Below are 13,521 nucleotides of genomic sequence, written 5' to 3'. Positions count from 1 at the left end.
GTTCAAATTATCGGGGCCCAGTGGTCCGGAAGGGGGCCCGGCTTCCCCAGCTTCGTCGGCCCTGTTTAGCCGCTCCGCCCTTGCTGGGGGGGCCCGAAAAAAAATTTTTCATTGGGGCCCAAACCCGCTCTTGGCAGCCAGTCCTGGCCTGACCTGCAGCCAGATCCAAGCCACCCTTCTTTCTCCACGATCAGGGAGACAGCCAAGCTGCGTGGCCCCAAGCAGGATAAACCACTCAGCCGGGTGGCCCCAGACCGACCGAGAGGCCCCAGAAACACTCAGGAAGCCGGAGGGGCACAGCGTTTGAGTGACAGACGCAGCCATGGCTGGAAGGGAAAGTTGCCGAGAGGACCCAGCCAGGGACTCCAGCTGCTCAGAGAAAAAAGCAGCCAAAGCAGGAACCTTGGGACATTCAGAGAACTTTCCATCGCCCCTGCCCTGTCCCCCTCATTCCCTGCCCTTCCCTTTTCTTCGTTTTCAGCTGATCCCCTCCTAACTCACGGCTATGTGTTTCTATCCCTTCCCTGCTCCGGGTCTGGCTGCTCTATTTCACTTGTAAGCTCTTCAGGGCAGGGACCAGCAACTACCCTACGTCTGTACAGCACCTGGCACAGTGGGGCCCCATTCTTGATTGGTCCTTAGGCGTGACCGTAATAATCATGATAAATAACATGCTCTGCAGCCTAGCCACTAGAGGAGGATTTGACGCATGCTTGGCCAGTGGGTTGCAAACTACTGCTAGCCGGCAGGAGAACAGTGGAGAGCAGGAGTCCAGACTCTGGGCAGGGAGTGTGGCCTAGTGGTCAGAGCCAAGGTTAGTGACAGACTAACTAAAGCACACACGTATTGAGCCCATGGCCTTTGAAAGCCTCGTGGCTGAGTGGATTAGCCACAGAGCTGCCGCGTTAGAGGCCTGGGTCAGCAGAAGGGTTGGAAGTGGCACAGAAACAGACCCAGCAGCCAGTCAAGGTGGGAATTAAGCACCTTGGCTTCTGGCTCTGGGCTCTGCCGTCCCCTCGGGTGTCGGGTGTTTGGTGAGGAGCTTGTGCCTGACAGCCAAACGCATGGCACATCCTGCAAAATCCAGTGTGCTTAGGAGATGTGACACCCCACCCACTGCCGTTACACCCCTGAGTACCATACCTGCAGCTCTGTCCACAACCCCAAGCTTGCCTGCTAGTCCACTCCCGATCCTTTAAGGAGGGACCAATTGTGCTAGCTTCTAGGGGAACTTAATGCTACAGACGGATGCCTGCTAGGAAATGGAATGAAACACCAACCTCATTCCCCGTGGTCATGAAATCAGGACCCAGTGCAGGTGTCCAGAGAAGGCTTGTGCTATGGGCAGAGACTCTGCTGGTCTCTGGGCACTAGATTTTATTTTTTCAGGAGTCTTTTTGGGACTGTTAGTCTGTCTGTCTGTCTGTCTGTCTATAAGGTGCCACAGGACTCTTTGCTGCTTTCAGGATTGTTCCACGGCATGCGGGGTGAGGCGTGGGAGCCATGTGAACACTGGCGATGTTCCACCTTTTGTCTCTTGCAGATCAACTTCATCTTCTTATTCAACATCGTCCGAATCCTCATGACCAAGCTCCGAGCCTCGACCACCTCGGAGACCATGCAGTACAGGTAGCAGCACGCACGTCCGAATGCCACTGACAGCCCGCGCTGCGGAGTGACAGGTTGGCTGAGGAGGGCCCCCAATTCACTTCTCTCCTGGCATACGAATAAAGCACCAGGGAGAGCTGCCCCAGCTAGCCACCGGCTGCCCAAGGCCTCCATGGGCCTTTCAAAAGCTGGGCAGTAGTCACGGCATGGGAATGCCCCGGCCTTGCCTCTCTGCTCTACCCTCGGCACTGGCTGCTCCTAGCACTGGGTCCTGGCCACCAGCTCCCTGAGTTCAATAATCTAGTAACTCCGGCTCCTAGACCTGCACCTCTTAGTCCGTCCTGCACCCCAACACCCTGCCCCAGCCCTGATCCCCCTCCTGCTCTCTGAGCCCCTCAGTCCCAGCCTGGAGCACCATCCTACATCCTAGCCCCACCCCAAGAGTCTGTACCCCCAGCCGGAGCTCCCTACCACACTCCAAACCCCTCAGCCCCAGCCTGGAGCTCCCTCCTGCACCCCAAATCCCTCATCCCTAGCCCCACACCAGAGCCCGCACCTCCAGCTAGAGCCCTCGCCTCCCCTGCACCCCAATCCCCTGCTCCAGCCCAGGGCCCCCTCCTGTGCCCTGAACCCCTCATTTCTGGCCGCATCCCAGAACCCACACCCCTGGCCCAGAGCCCATACCCCCTCCCACACCCCAACCCCCTGCCCCATTCCAGAGCCCCCTCCCATGCCCTGAACCCCTCATTTCTGGCCCCACCCTGGAACCCACACCCCCGGCCCAGAGCCCATACCCCCTCCCACACCCCAACCTCCTGCCTCAGCCCAGAGCCCCCTCCCATACTCCGAACCCCTGGGCTCCACCCTGGAGCCAAGACCCCCCTCCTTCACCCCAAACCCTTCATCACTGGCCCCACCCCAGATCCCACACCCCCAGCTGGAGCCCTCACCCCACCCTCACCCAACCCCCCTGAGCCAGCCTAGTGAAAATGAGTGAGTGAGGGTGGGGAGAGCAAGCGACAGAGGGAGGGGCGGATGGAGTGAGCAGGAGGCGGGGCCTTGGAAGAGGGGCGGGGCAGGAGGCGGGGCAAGGGTGTTTGGTTTCATGTGAGTATAACATTGGCCACCCTATGTAAAGATCCCTGCTCCTGGCTCTGAGAGCACTCTGGTTTTGCCCTGCTGTTCCTGGCCAAATGTTCCCCATTCCTCCCATGCACTTTGCCATGCCCCATCCCAGAGGTGGCTGCATTTCAGCAGCACTGTCTCTGAATCCATCTGGAGCCCTCATTAATGAATGATCTCCTCCGATTCCTGCAGGGGCATTGGGGCCCCAAGGGGTGCTGGCAACTTTCACACTGACGGGGACTCAGGCAAAAAGGACAATGATGCCAGGCCCTGCTAGACAAGCGCGACAGGTGAGGGGGTGTGATGGGCCAGGCTTTCAGAGGCTGGGGTCTCCCTCTGAAAAGCGCCAAAGTGACTTCAGAGCACATCCCCCATTAACCATAATCACCCTGATCACTCAAAGCTTTTGAAAATGCCAGCCAGCGAGCCCATGCCAGAGACTGCGGGCTGCTGGGTCCTCCCCAAAAGGGAGCAATTAGTAGCTGGATGACTGTCTTTGCAAAAGCCTCCCGCAATGGGAGCTACCCTTCTGCTCCCCACAGCTGGCCCTGCCAATCCTGGCACGGAGGTGAGAATTAAATCGCCACTTGGGAGCAAAGCAAAAGACTAAGTAGGAGGAATTAATCAATGCAGCTCAAACACCTGCCTGCCAGAGCTTTTGCCGCACGTGGCACAGAAAATTTAACCCTTCGTCTGCTGGGCAGCATGTTCGAAAATGAGACAATTGCCAAGTCCTACCATTCCAGGGGTCTTGCAGGGATGCTAGTCCAGATTTTTAAAACTAGTTATGGGGCTCATTCCCATGGGACTGCCTTTCTTACAGGAGCTTAACGTTATTGGGGAAAGCTTCCCCTGCAGGACAGGACCCAGGATGTACCTAGCACATGGTTGAGACAAGGATGGCTTTGCACTTACCTTGACAGTTTCTGAGGCTTAGGGACAGCCAGAGCACAAGATTGTGTCCCCGCCCCTCCTGGCTAATAGCCATTGATGGACCTGTCCTCCATGAACTTAGCTAGTTCTCTTTTGAACCGTGTTATACTTTTGTCCTTCACAACGTCTGCAGGCAATGAGTTCCACAGGTTGACTGTGCATTGTGTGAAGAAATACTTCCTTATGTTTGTTATAAACCTGCTGCCTATTCATTTCATTGGAGTGACCCAGGCACCATTCTGGTCAGGTGGTCGGTAATATATTCCTGCTGCTATACTTATATTAATCAAGCATGAAACGTCTATCCAGAGGGATTCTCTGGCACAGTTTGAGTCATTTAAGATTTTTCCAATATTTGATTCCGTGCTTTCTTTCACATACAGTGCCACTGCCCCACCCACACGACCTACTCTGTCATGCCTAGATAGTTTGTACCCCGGTATTACCACAACCCATTGATTATCACGTTCCAGCGAGTCTCTGTGGCTGCCCCACTCCCCTGGCTCACAATAATCCGATTGCTGTACCTTTGTCCAGTAAGAGACAATGATCCCAGCCTCCCCACTCGGATCTGCCCAGGGTAGCGGCAGGGGGAGGAATCTGTTGCGGTCCTGACGTGGTCAAACCCCATGTTCCTTTCTCAGGAAAGCAGTGAAGGCCACGCTGGTCCTGCTGCCGCTGCTGGGCATCACCTACATGTTGTTCTTCGTGAATCCGGGGGAAGACGAGATCTCCCGGGTCGTTTTCATCTACTTCAACTCCTTCCTGGAATCTTTCCAGGTATGCGTCCCAGGGGTATGCACCCAGCATCATCCCCTCCTGGCCAGAACCCTGCCTACACAGGCAGGCCCGTGTATCCCAGCTGGAAAATGTACCTGAAGTTGCATCAGATGCACATCCTGGGGATTCAGAGCTCCCCAGGCCGTATTGAGACCAGTGGCCACCCTCAATGCTGGGTTCTACACGAAACCCTGTGAAATGGCAAGATTTTTGCCAGACGGGCCCCACACCTCAGCAAACCAGAGATTGGCTTAAAAATTGTGAGATTAAAGGCATAAATTGAGGGGAATCTATTTCTTTGCCTTCTGATTTCTGAGCCTATCGGTCACAGCTAGGGTGACCAGACAGCAAGTGTGAAAAATCGAGACGGGGTGAGGGGGAATCGGAGCCTATATAAGAAAAATCAGGACTGTCCCTATAAAATCGGGACATCTGGTCACCCTAGTCACACCTCGCTCACATTTCCAGCTTTTCTCTGCAACCACCAGGGCTAGAAACTTCCTGTTTTGCAGCCAAGATTCTCACTCCATCACTTGACTCCAGGAGCTCGGGCTTTAAGCAAAGCACATATGACAAGAATGGACATGTCTGATCAATGCAACGCAGGTGGCTGTCAGCCCCAGAGCAGCCCGTGGGCCCTGGTCCCCCACAGATCATAACAACTGTGTTTCTTTCTTCTAGGGCTTCTTTGTCTCTGTCTTCTATTGCTTCCTGAACAGCGAGGTGAGCGTTTCCTGGTGAGGTGGGGGGATGGAAGGGGATCTCTCAGCTTTACAGCTCCCACATGGTGGTTCCCTCTGTGCCTGGCAAATGAAACAGCCCTGCTTGTCCAATCTGACGACTGTATTTATGGATGGGGAGATGGGCCCAGGACTGGTCAACTGGGAGACCTGAAATTTAGAGTCATAATGGTGGTTTTAACATGTGTCCAAATCAACTGGCAGGGGTATTAAAGGCCTGGGACCGAGTTGCATCTGCAGACCTGGGTGCGGTCCCAAAGGAGTCAATTCATCAATAGGAGCCATCTTCCTCCGGCACTGCCAGATCTGTTCCCGCAGAGCTTGTAATCGGCGCTATTCACAAATACTCCAGCTCCCGACCCTGCATTTCAGGAACAAACTCAGCACTGCATCGTCTGGAAGGCCAGGAGGCAGTCACAGCTGTATGCAGTTGCTACAATCCCTGTCTGTACTGAACAGATTCTAGGACTGTCGCCCTCCTTGGGATTAATTTCCAAGGTACGAATATGTGTAAGCAGGAGACGTGCACGCACGTCACTTCTGGGGAGAGCAGGTCAAAAAATGGCAAGTATTTGTCATGGGAAAACCTCAGGCTTGAATCGCTTTCATCAGAATTTCCCATTAAAATGACTTGGGTTTGGGAGTTTTTTCAACAAAAAAGGAAAACTGGAAATAAATATTTTCAGTGTCTTAAAAACATGTATAGGGGGGAAGTTGGGTTGGGGAGGGGGGTTGGTGAAAAGGGTCAGATTTTGCAAATCAGAAACCAAACATTTTCCTGAAAACCCAACATTTTCACCAAAGGCTTTTGCTGAAAAACAATTCGGTCTTGGGAAATGTCCGCCGGAACGAAACTTTTCGGACAAATGTTCAGTTTGGCCCCATTTTTCATTTCACTTCCTTTTCCATGAGGCCATTTCAGCCAACTCTGCTCCCATGGCTGGAGAAAGGGTGCCGCTGGGCTGGCTGAAGGAGCCTGGGGCTATGTTGACACAGCGCATGGGAAAACTGTCACGACGAGATCCCAGTCCAATTTGTCCATTAGGTAGGGTTCCTGTAAACCCTTTCCCAAGATGAGCAGAGTTTGCCGGGATGGCACGCCAGTGGTGGGTGCACCATCTGTTTAAATACAGAGATCGTTTCCCCAAACCTAGCGCATTGTGACCCAAGAGAAAAGGAACATAGCTGGCCAAACCAAAGCCCCTCTCTGGACTGATCAGTTGTGTTTCTGTGTTTTGCACAGAATCATAGGACTGGAAGGGACCTCAGGAGGTTGTCTAGTCCAGTCCCCTGCACTCATGGCAGAACTAAGTATTATACCTCCCTGCAATTGCTAGCTATAAGAACAGACGGCTGGGTACCAGACAGATACAGCAGATCCCAGGGGACGGGGGGCATAAAAAGCCTTTTCCGATGCCAAAGGAAAACACGGCATCTCTTTGCTGTACCCGTCCATAGCCTTTTCTCGGGGAGAGACAGCTCCCAAGCCAGCAGCTCTGTGAGCTAACCATCTGGCGTTTGCTAAAGAATTCACCCACCATGGCTGCTTTCTGTCCTGGGATCTTGGTGGATGGATTTTTTATTATTATTATTTTCAAAGACTTTCTTTTTTAAACCGTTTCCCACCTTCTGCAAAGCAGCAAAATGGTCTAGTTAATAATTCAAAGATGAGATTGGCTTTGCCCTCCCCGCCACCAAGGCAGGGGCGTTTGTTCAGTCACTGAGGCTGATTGATGCTCTAAGCCCCTTCAGGGCTTTGATAACAGGCAGTTTGCTGCTGTCAGTCAGGCCAAAATTGACCAAGGAGCAACCAGGGGAGCAGATCACTTGATGATCTCCTGGTCTGTTCATTCCCTCTGAAACACTTGGCACTGGCCACTGTCAGCAGACAGGACACAGGGCTGGATGGACCTTTGGTCTGACTCAGTCTGGCCATTTTTATGTTCTAAATAGGCCCAAATCCTCAAAGGTGTTTAGGCTCCGAACCTCTGGTGGAAGCACTTTAGGATTTGCGCCATAATGCCTGGCACTCAGCTATTTACCAATTCATCCTCACAAAGCTATTTACCAATTCATCCTCACAACACACCCGTGGAGAATTAGCCCGGCCCCCGTTTACAGAGAGAGAACTCGAGAAGTAACATGGACAAGGGTTATGCAGTGAGTCAGTGGCAGAGTTTGCAGTGCAACTGGCATCCTGACGCCACTTCCCTGCCCTAACACTAACCAGAACTTCCTACCAAAGCCAGGCATAGGAGCCAGTGAGTCCCACTCCATGTCTCTTCCTCTAATCATGTGACAGCATTCCTGCCCCAACAGTCACTTCCAACAGGGAAGGAACATTAGCTTGAAAGGGGCTGAAAAGATAAATGTGCTGGAATGGCTCCTGGGGAGCTTGAAACCCCGAGGGGAAATGTGGGATGGGATGAACTCAGAATCCAGGGGGCTTTGCAACGCATGCTAAGATCAGCATGGAGGGGAAGGGACAGATGTCTTGGTGACTGGATGCATTGCTGCAAATTAGCCAGGGCAGTGGAGGAACTGAAAGTGGGACTTCCAACAGGGATTGTTGGGAAGCAGCTCGGAATCCTTCCTGAGCCCACAAGGAGGGAGCCAAGATGGGGACAAAGGAAGGCCAGTGCTGGTTTTTCCGGGTTACTCATGGAGGGTTTTAATGCAGCGTGTTGGAGACCAGGGAGCCGATGTGTGACTCTGTTATCAGCTTCCCTGCAGACTAGCTTGTAACCTCCTTGGGGAAGAGCCCTGACTCCTCTGTGTGCCCTGAGTCCTCTTGGCATTCAGCATGTGGTAAATAATAACAGCACCCCTCTGTGGAGAGGTAGCAGATGTCGGGACCTTGCAAGACCACATCCTGTTAGAGGAGAAATCGGTAATGTGGAGGCTGGGGATATTGGTGTAATTTCTTTATTTACTGTATATTCATCAGTCCTGGAACAGAGGTGGGCACAGATAGCACACAGGCAATCCCCTCTTTCAGTACCCACAGCCAAAATCCCAATGCCCAGCTCCCAACTCTGTCCCCAGAACAGACTCTGCTTACAGAGGTTAAGGCAGAGAGCAAACTCTCCTGCTACTTGCAACAGCTCGCCCCAAGGAAACTGCATCTGAAAACCAACAACACAGCATTTCTTCCAAGGCTAAAAACTTGTTCACACACTAAGAAAAAGAATGTGTAGGTCTATATGTAGCACTGCCGTCTGATAACAATGGCAGGGCTACATAGAACAATGATATTATTTGAGATGTGTGTTCCAAAGCATGTTTCCTGTCTAAGTCATAAAGAAACTCGAAGCCTAGAACAAGGGGAAGATGCTGCCAGCTACTGAATTTGTAGCAGGTGGAGAGAGCCTATTTTTTTCCATGTGGATCTTTGACCCGAACTCCTCTTCTCCTCCCTCATCTCCTGTGTCACAAATCTGCCTGTCATTTCCTTCTGCAACATCCCGCATAGGCTACGACTTCCCGTCTGTCTCTTTCCTCCTAGGTTCCTACAGGTCTATTCTCCTGCAGCAGCTGCTGTCCAGCCACATCCCCAATCACAGCTCTCCAGAGTCTAGCAAGTGTAGAATGCTGCCTCCCTCCTCAAAGAAGCATGGCCCCATGCACCCCACTCACCAGCACAGTTTGGACCCAGTTCAAAATCCACCTTCCGCTCCACCTTTGACCTTCTCTCTCTGTACAGCCCTCCCCACTCCCTTCCTTTAGCATTGGCTTCCTCTCTGCCCAACCCTATAAACACCGTGGGTGCAAGAGCCTTCTCCTCGGCAGCTCACGCCATCAACAGCAGCCTCCTTGTGTCTCTAAGTGCAGAGTCCTGCACTTAGGATGGAAGAATCCCATGCACTGCTACAAGGTGGGGACCGACTGGCTAAGCAGTTGTTCTGCAGAAAAGGACGTGGGGATTACAGTGGACAAGAAGCTGGATATGAGTCAGCAGTGTGCCCTTGTTGCCAAGAAGGCTAAAGGCATATTGGGCTGCATTAGTAGGAGCATTTCCAGCAGATTGAGGGAAGTGATTATTCCCCTCTATTCGGCACTGCTGAGGCCACATCTGGAGTATTGCGTCCAGTTTTGGGGCCCCCACTACAGAAAGGATGTGGACAAACTGGAAAGAGTCCAGCGGAGAGCAGAGGAGAAGCTGAGGGAGGCTGAGGGAACTGGGGTTATTTAGTCTGCAGAAGAGAAGAATGAGGGAGGATTTGATAGCTGCTTTCAACTACCTGAAGGGGGGTTCCAAAGAGGATGGAGCTCGGCTGTTCTCAGTGGTGGCAGATGACAGAACAAGGAGCAATGGTCTCAAGTTGCAGTGGGGGAGGTCTAGGTTGGATATTAGGAAACACTATTTCATTAGGAGGATGGTGAAGCACTGGAATGGGTTACCTAGGGAGGTGGTGGAATCTCCATCCTTTAGAGGTTTTTAAGGCCCAGCTTGACAAAGCCCTGGCTGGGATGATTTGGCTGGGGTTGGTCCTGCTTTGAGCAGGGGGTTGGACTAGATGACCTCCTGAGGTTCCTTCCAACCCTGATATTCTATGATTCTCCATCTCATCACCGGGCTGTCGGGGCCTCCCATAGGATTGCAACAGGGCAAGCTGGGCGAGCAGTTGGCATTTGCCCCTGTGAGCAAGTAACAGGCAGCTTAGGATGGGACCCCCGCTGGAGACGACCTAGGAATTTCAGTGCTCACCCAGGGTCATGAAGCACCGAGATGCAGACACACCCAGTAGCCATTACATAGACCAGGCTCTTCAATCCCATTCCTAGCTCCACTGTCGGACAGGACATGCTGCTGGGCTGCGTGGTGCATGTGGCCTGGTTCTGCTGCAGCGCCGAGACCGGATTGCCTGCCGGGGCGGTTCTATAGGAAACAATTGTCCCCTGCACTGACTCAAGTAGCTCAGAGCCAGGGGAACGGAAAGGGGGCAGTGCCAGCTAGTTAGCAGCCCAGCTTTCCGAGTGTTAAATATTTGGAAGGCTAAGGACGGGCACTAAGAAATCTGTCCCCACACAGCTGTTTCATCCACCCCAGCGGCTTCTGTTCCCATTGGTGGAATTCACACCTTGCTGTCAATAAGCCACCCTCCTGCAGTAACTCTTTGCGTCTGGGAGGTCAGACTAGATTAGCATGATAGGCCCCGCTGTCCTTGGAGTCTGTGAATCTCTGATATTTACCAGCCACCCAAGGCATCTGCGCCGCTCTAGGTTAGAACAGACACAGATGCGGACCAGACAAGTAATAAAGGGACTCTGTGAGCCCATCGCTTGCTTGCCCTCCGTCACAAACGGACAGTCTCATTTTTCTGAGCCGCTAGCCCCTTTTAATTATAGCTGCAGCCTGGATTTATCTCCTGCTCGCTCTTTCATGTTCCTGGAGCTGGGTTCATTGCTCTCGTTTCCTGTCAGATCTTTAAAGACGGGATTTATTGAGGTCAGTGGCCAGCCCTGGAGAGTGACTAGCCGGACCTGGGAGTCAGGCCCCTATTTCTGGCTCTGGGAAGGAGGCTGCCTTGTCAGTTAGAGCAAAGGGTTTGGAGTCAGAACTGCTGGGCTCGAATCTCCCATTGCCATGACCCAGCGGGGTGACCTTTTGCAAATGCTCTGCCCCCCTATCTGCCTCAACTCTCCCCCCGGCACACTGGGATAAGAATTTTTCAGAGATTTGTAGGCTCTGGGGGTCAGAAGGCTGCACTCTGATCACCTAGTTTGATCTCCAGCATAAGGCAAGCCCCAGAACTCCAGGATGACCTTGGGCAAGTCATGTCTCTGCTCTGTGCCTCAGTTTCCCCATTTACAAAAACAGGATAATGCCATGAACTGTTCCTTCCTCCTGGGGAGCTTGAGGGCTTAGTTCATTGATGTCTGTAACCTGCTTTCAGCCCCTTAGCTCTAAGGTGTATTGCAAGGCTGTGCAGTGGGAGAGAGAAATCTTGCCCCAGTTCTGTCTCAGGTCTAAGGAAAGCCCTTTCTGGCAGCATGGTAGTAAATGCCCTGTGTGCTCTGCAATGTGTTGGCAGGTCCGTTCCGCCGTGCGGAAGAGATGGCACCGGTGGCAGGACAAGCACTCCATCCGCGCCCGCGTGGCCAGAGCTATGTCCATCCCTACGTCGCCGACACGCGTCAGCTTCCACAGCATCAAGCAGTCGACGGCTGTCTGAGCGGGGAGGAAGCCATCATGCAGGATGGGGGCCAAGGTTTGCAGCAGAGCCTCCGCTGCTTGCACTGCAGACTGAGCACGGCCTATGGATCATGTACTTCCAGGATGGACCCCCGCCCCACAAGCCCAGTGAAACACAGCAGAGCCCCAGCGGGGACTGTCCGACACCAAAGAACCCCCTTGCCAGTGTCTGCCCTGGGAGACCAGATCTCAGAGAAGCTCTTTCTTATTCTCCCAAACCCTTGTGAGGCCAGAACCCCCCTGGTCCAGGACTGTGGGTCTGGGCAGTATCTGGTGGCCCTGGCAAGTCTACAGAAACTGAGGACAATGATCCAGTGAGGGCTTCACATTATCCCAAGGCCGGCTGAGGGCAGAGCAATTCCCCGAGTGATGCCGGGTTTGCTGGAGATACGGCAGAGTCCAGCATCCGACCCAGTCCTGACCTATCAGCAGGTGTAGCGGAAACCCGTGTTCGTCCAGTGAGAGCCCCGGTCCTGCTAGCACTGGTCACATGGCTGGGATGTGACCTGTCTGCATTCTTGCCTCTCTCTCCATTCCTATGCACGTCACTGTGGGTATAAATTCCTCACTCTGGTTCAGCAGCCACACGGCAGGCCTGCATCCAAAGGTGTCGTGAAAGCCCTATTTGTGGCATATGGCGATGGCACCTCGGGAACGGCCCTGTCAGAAGCCACTGCCACCCCATGGCCCTGCTAACCCATTCTAGGGGGCAAGGCTGGTAAACGCTGCTTCCAGGCTCCTGCTGCCAGCGCAGGTGACCTGAAGAACCTCTGCAAGCAGCGGTGATGGGGAGGGATGCCCTGATGTGCGTTAACCCAGAGGACAGACCGGCTGCTTGGGCCACGAACGCAGTTTGCCGGGGGCCATTCCTGTGCTTTGCCTTATGCCTCCGTTTTATTACGACCCTGTGATTATTCATCCCCCCACATCCACCCTGTCGCCCCGCACCAAGCAGGACACCTGGCGAGGTCACGCGGCAGCTCCTGCCATGCAGCCTGCTGCAGCACTGGGGTCCCCCTGCTGCCCCCCCCCCCCCACCCCAGCACACGGTGCCTGGCAGCCAGGCCCACACGTAGCTGTGTGAATTCAGCATTTGTGAGAGTAACCTGAGCCTGAGACTTCACTGCAGTATTTGCCCCAGGGACCGGCCCTCATGCTCACTCCTCTGGCGTTAGGAAGGCAGCTCCCATTGAAACACCAGGGAAAATTGAACTGGGGGTGTGTTGGCTTCTGCTCATGGCAAGACGAGGATTTGGAGGACACCTGGGTTCACACCCAGGTCCTTGGGAAGAGGGAGCCAAGAGCACCACAAAATCTTAATTTCTCCCAAAGCCACACGCACACATACACCCTCACACACACATGCACTCTCCTACACACACCTACACACTCACAATCATGCAACTCACACACACATAAAGCACCTTGGTTTTATGCTTCATCAGACCACACGGCTTTGATGTATTTTTTTTCTAACATAAGCAAAATTTGGTCCAACTCTACTGCATTGACTACAGGCCGCAATTCCCGCAGGAGAGCTGTGGGGATGCAGGAGGGGCTATGGGGCTGAGCTGCCCCCTGGTCTCAAGCTGCTCTTCCGGGCTTTGTTCCCGAAGGCGTACAGCTGAGATGGAGAACTACAGAAAGCATGGAGCCATGGGTGGCATGTTCTGAAACCTGCAGTTTTACAATCCAGCTACTTCCGCATATTTATGCATATTCATTTAGTATGCAAATTAAGATCTTGACTCATTTGCATAAACCCTCCAGATTTCTGGATCTTCGGCCTTGTATGGCTACACCCTCTGGTGGGTAGAGTTGTGTGGCAAACATTCCCAGCTGCCCTGAACTGCTTTAGCTGAGAGCCAGGAAACAGCTCATTTGTGGGCAGGGTTTGCTTGTGCCTTCTCTGCGGAAAAATTGCAGATGGCTAACAAAGAAATGCAAATCCTGCTTTTCTCAGCCCATAAACTCCTGGTAGTGACAGTGGAGCTAGTCAAGAATTCTTCAATGAACCGGCTTTTCTTCCAAAAATGTCCATTTTTCTTAACTGCAAGTTTTCTCAGGAACAGCTGAGTTATGACGAATTCTTCAGTTGTTGAAAAGAAAGTTTCGAAGTTCCAGAAAGGTCCCGTTTTG

The 13,521-nt window shown here is 53.1% G+C and overlaps 1 protein-coding gene across 2 annotated transcripts in view; it reads left to right on the top strand.

Annotated features, from left to right (window-relative positions):
• Positions 1–13,521, top strand: part of CRHR1 (corticotropin releasing hormone receptor 1) — a 95,662-nt gene that overhangs the window by 76,847 nt on the left and 5,294 nt on the right. The window contains exons 10-13 of one of the 2 annotated variants that reach the window (XM_030541563.1): positions 1,544–1,629; positions 4,311–4,446; positions 5,128–5,169; positions 11,222–11,460. In XM_030541563.1, coding sequence (XP_030397423.1) covers positions 1,544–1,629; positions 4,311–4,446; positions 5,128–5,169; positions 11,222–11,362 — 405 coding nt within the window. In that variant the 3' untranslated portion in view covers positions 11,363–11,460. Of the gene's footprint in view, positions 1–1,543; positions 1,630–4,310; positions 4,447–5,127; positions 5,170–11,221; positions 11,461–13,521 lie in introns of those variants that run through there. The other variant, XM_030541562.1, reaches the window with a different exon arrangement.

This window comes from Gopherus evgoodei, chromosome 23 (assembly GCF_007399415.2).
Source record: "Gopherus evgoodei ecotype Sinaloan lineage chromosome 23, rGopEvg1_v1.p, whole genome shotgun sequence".
NCBI lineage: Eukaryota > Metazoa > Chordata > Testudines > Testudinidae > Gopherus > Gopherus evgoodei.
Note: the sequence above shows the minus strand (reverse complement) of the source record. Positions and strands in the feature narration are given on the sequence as shown.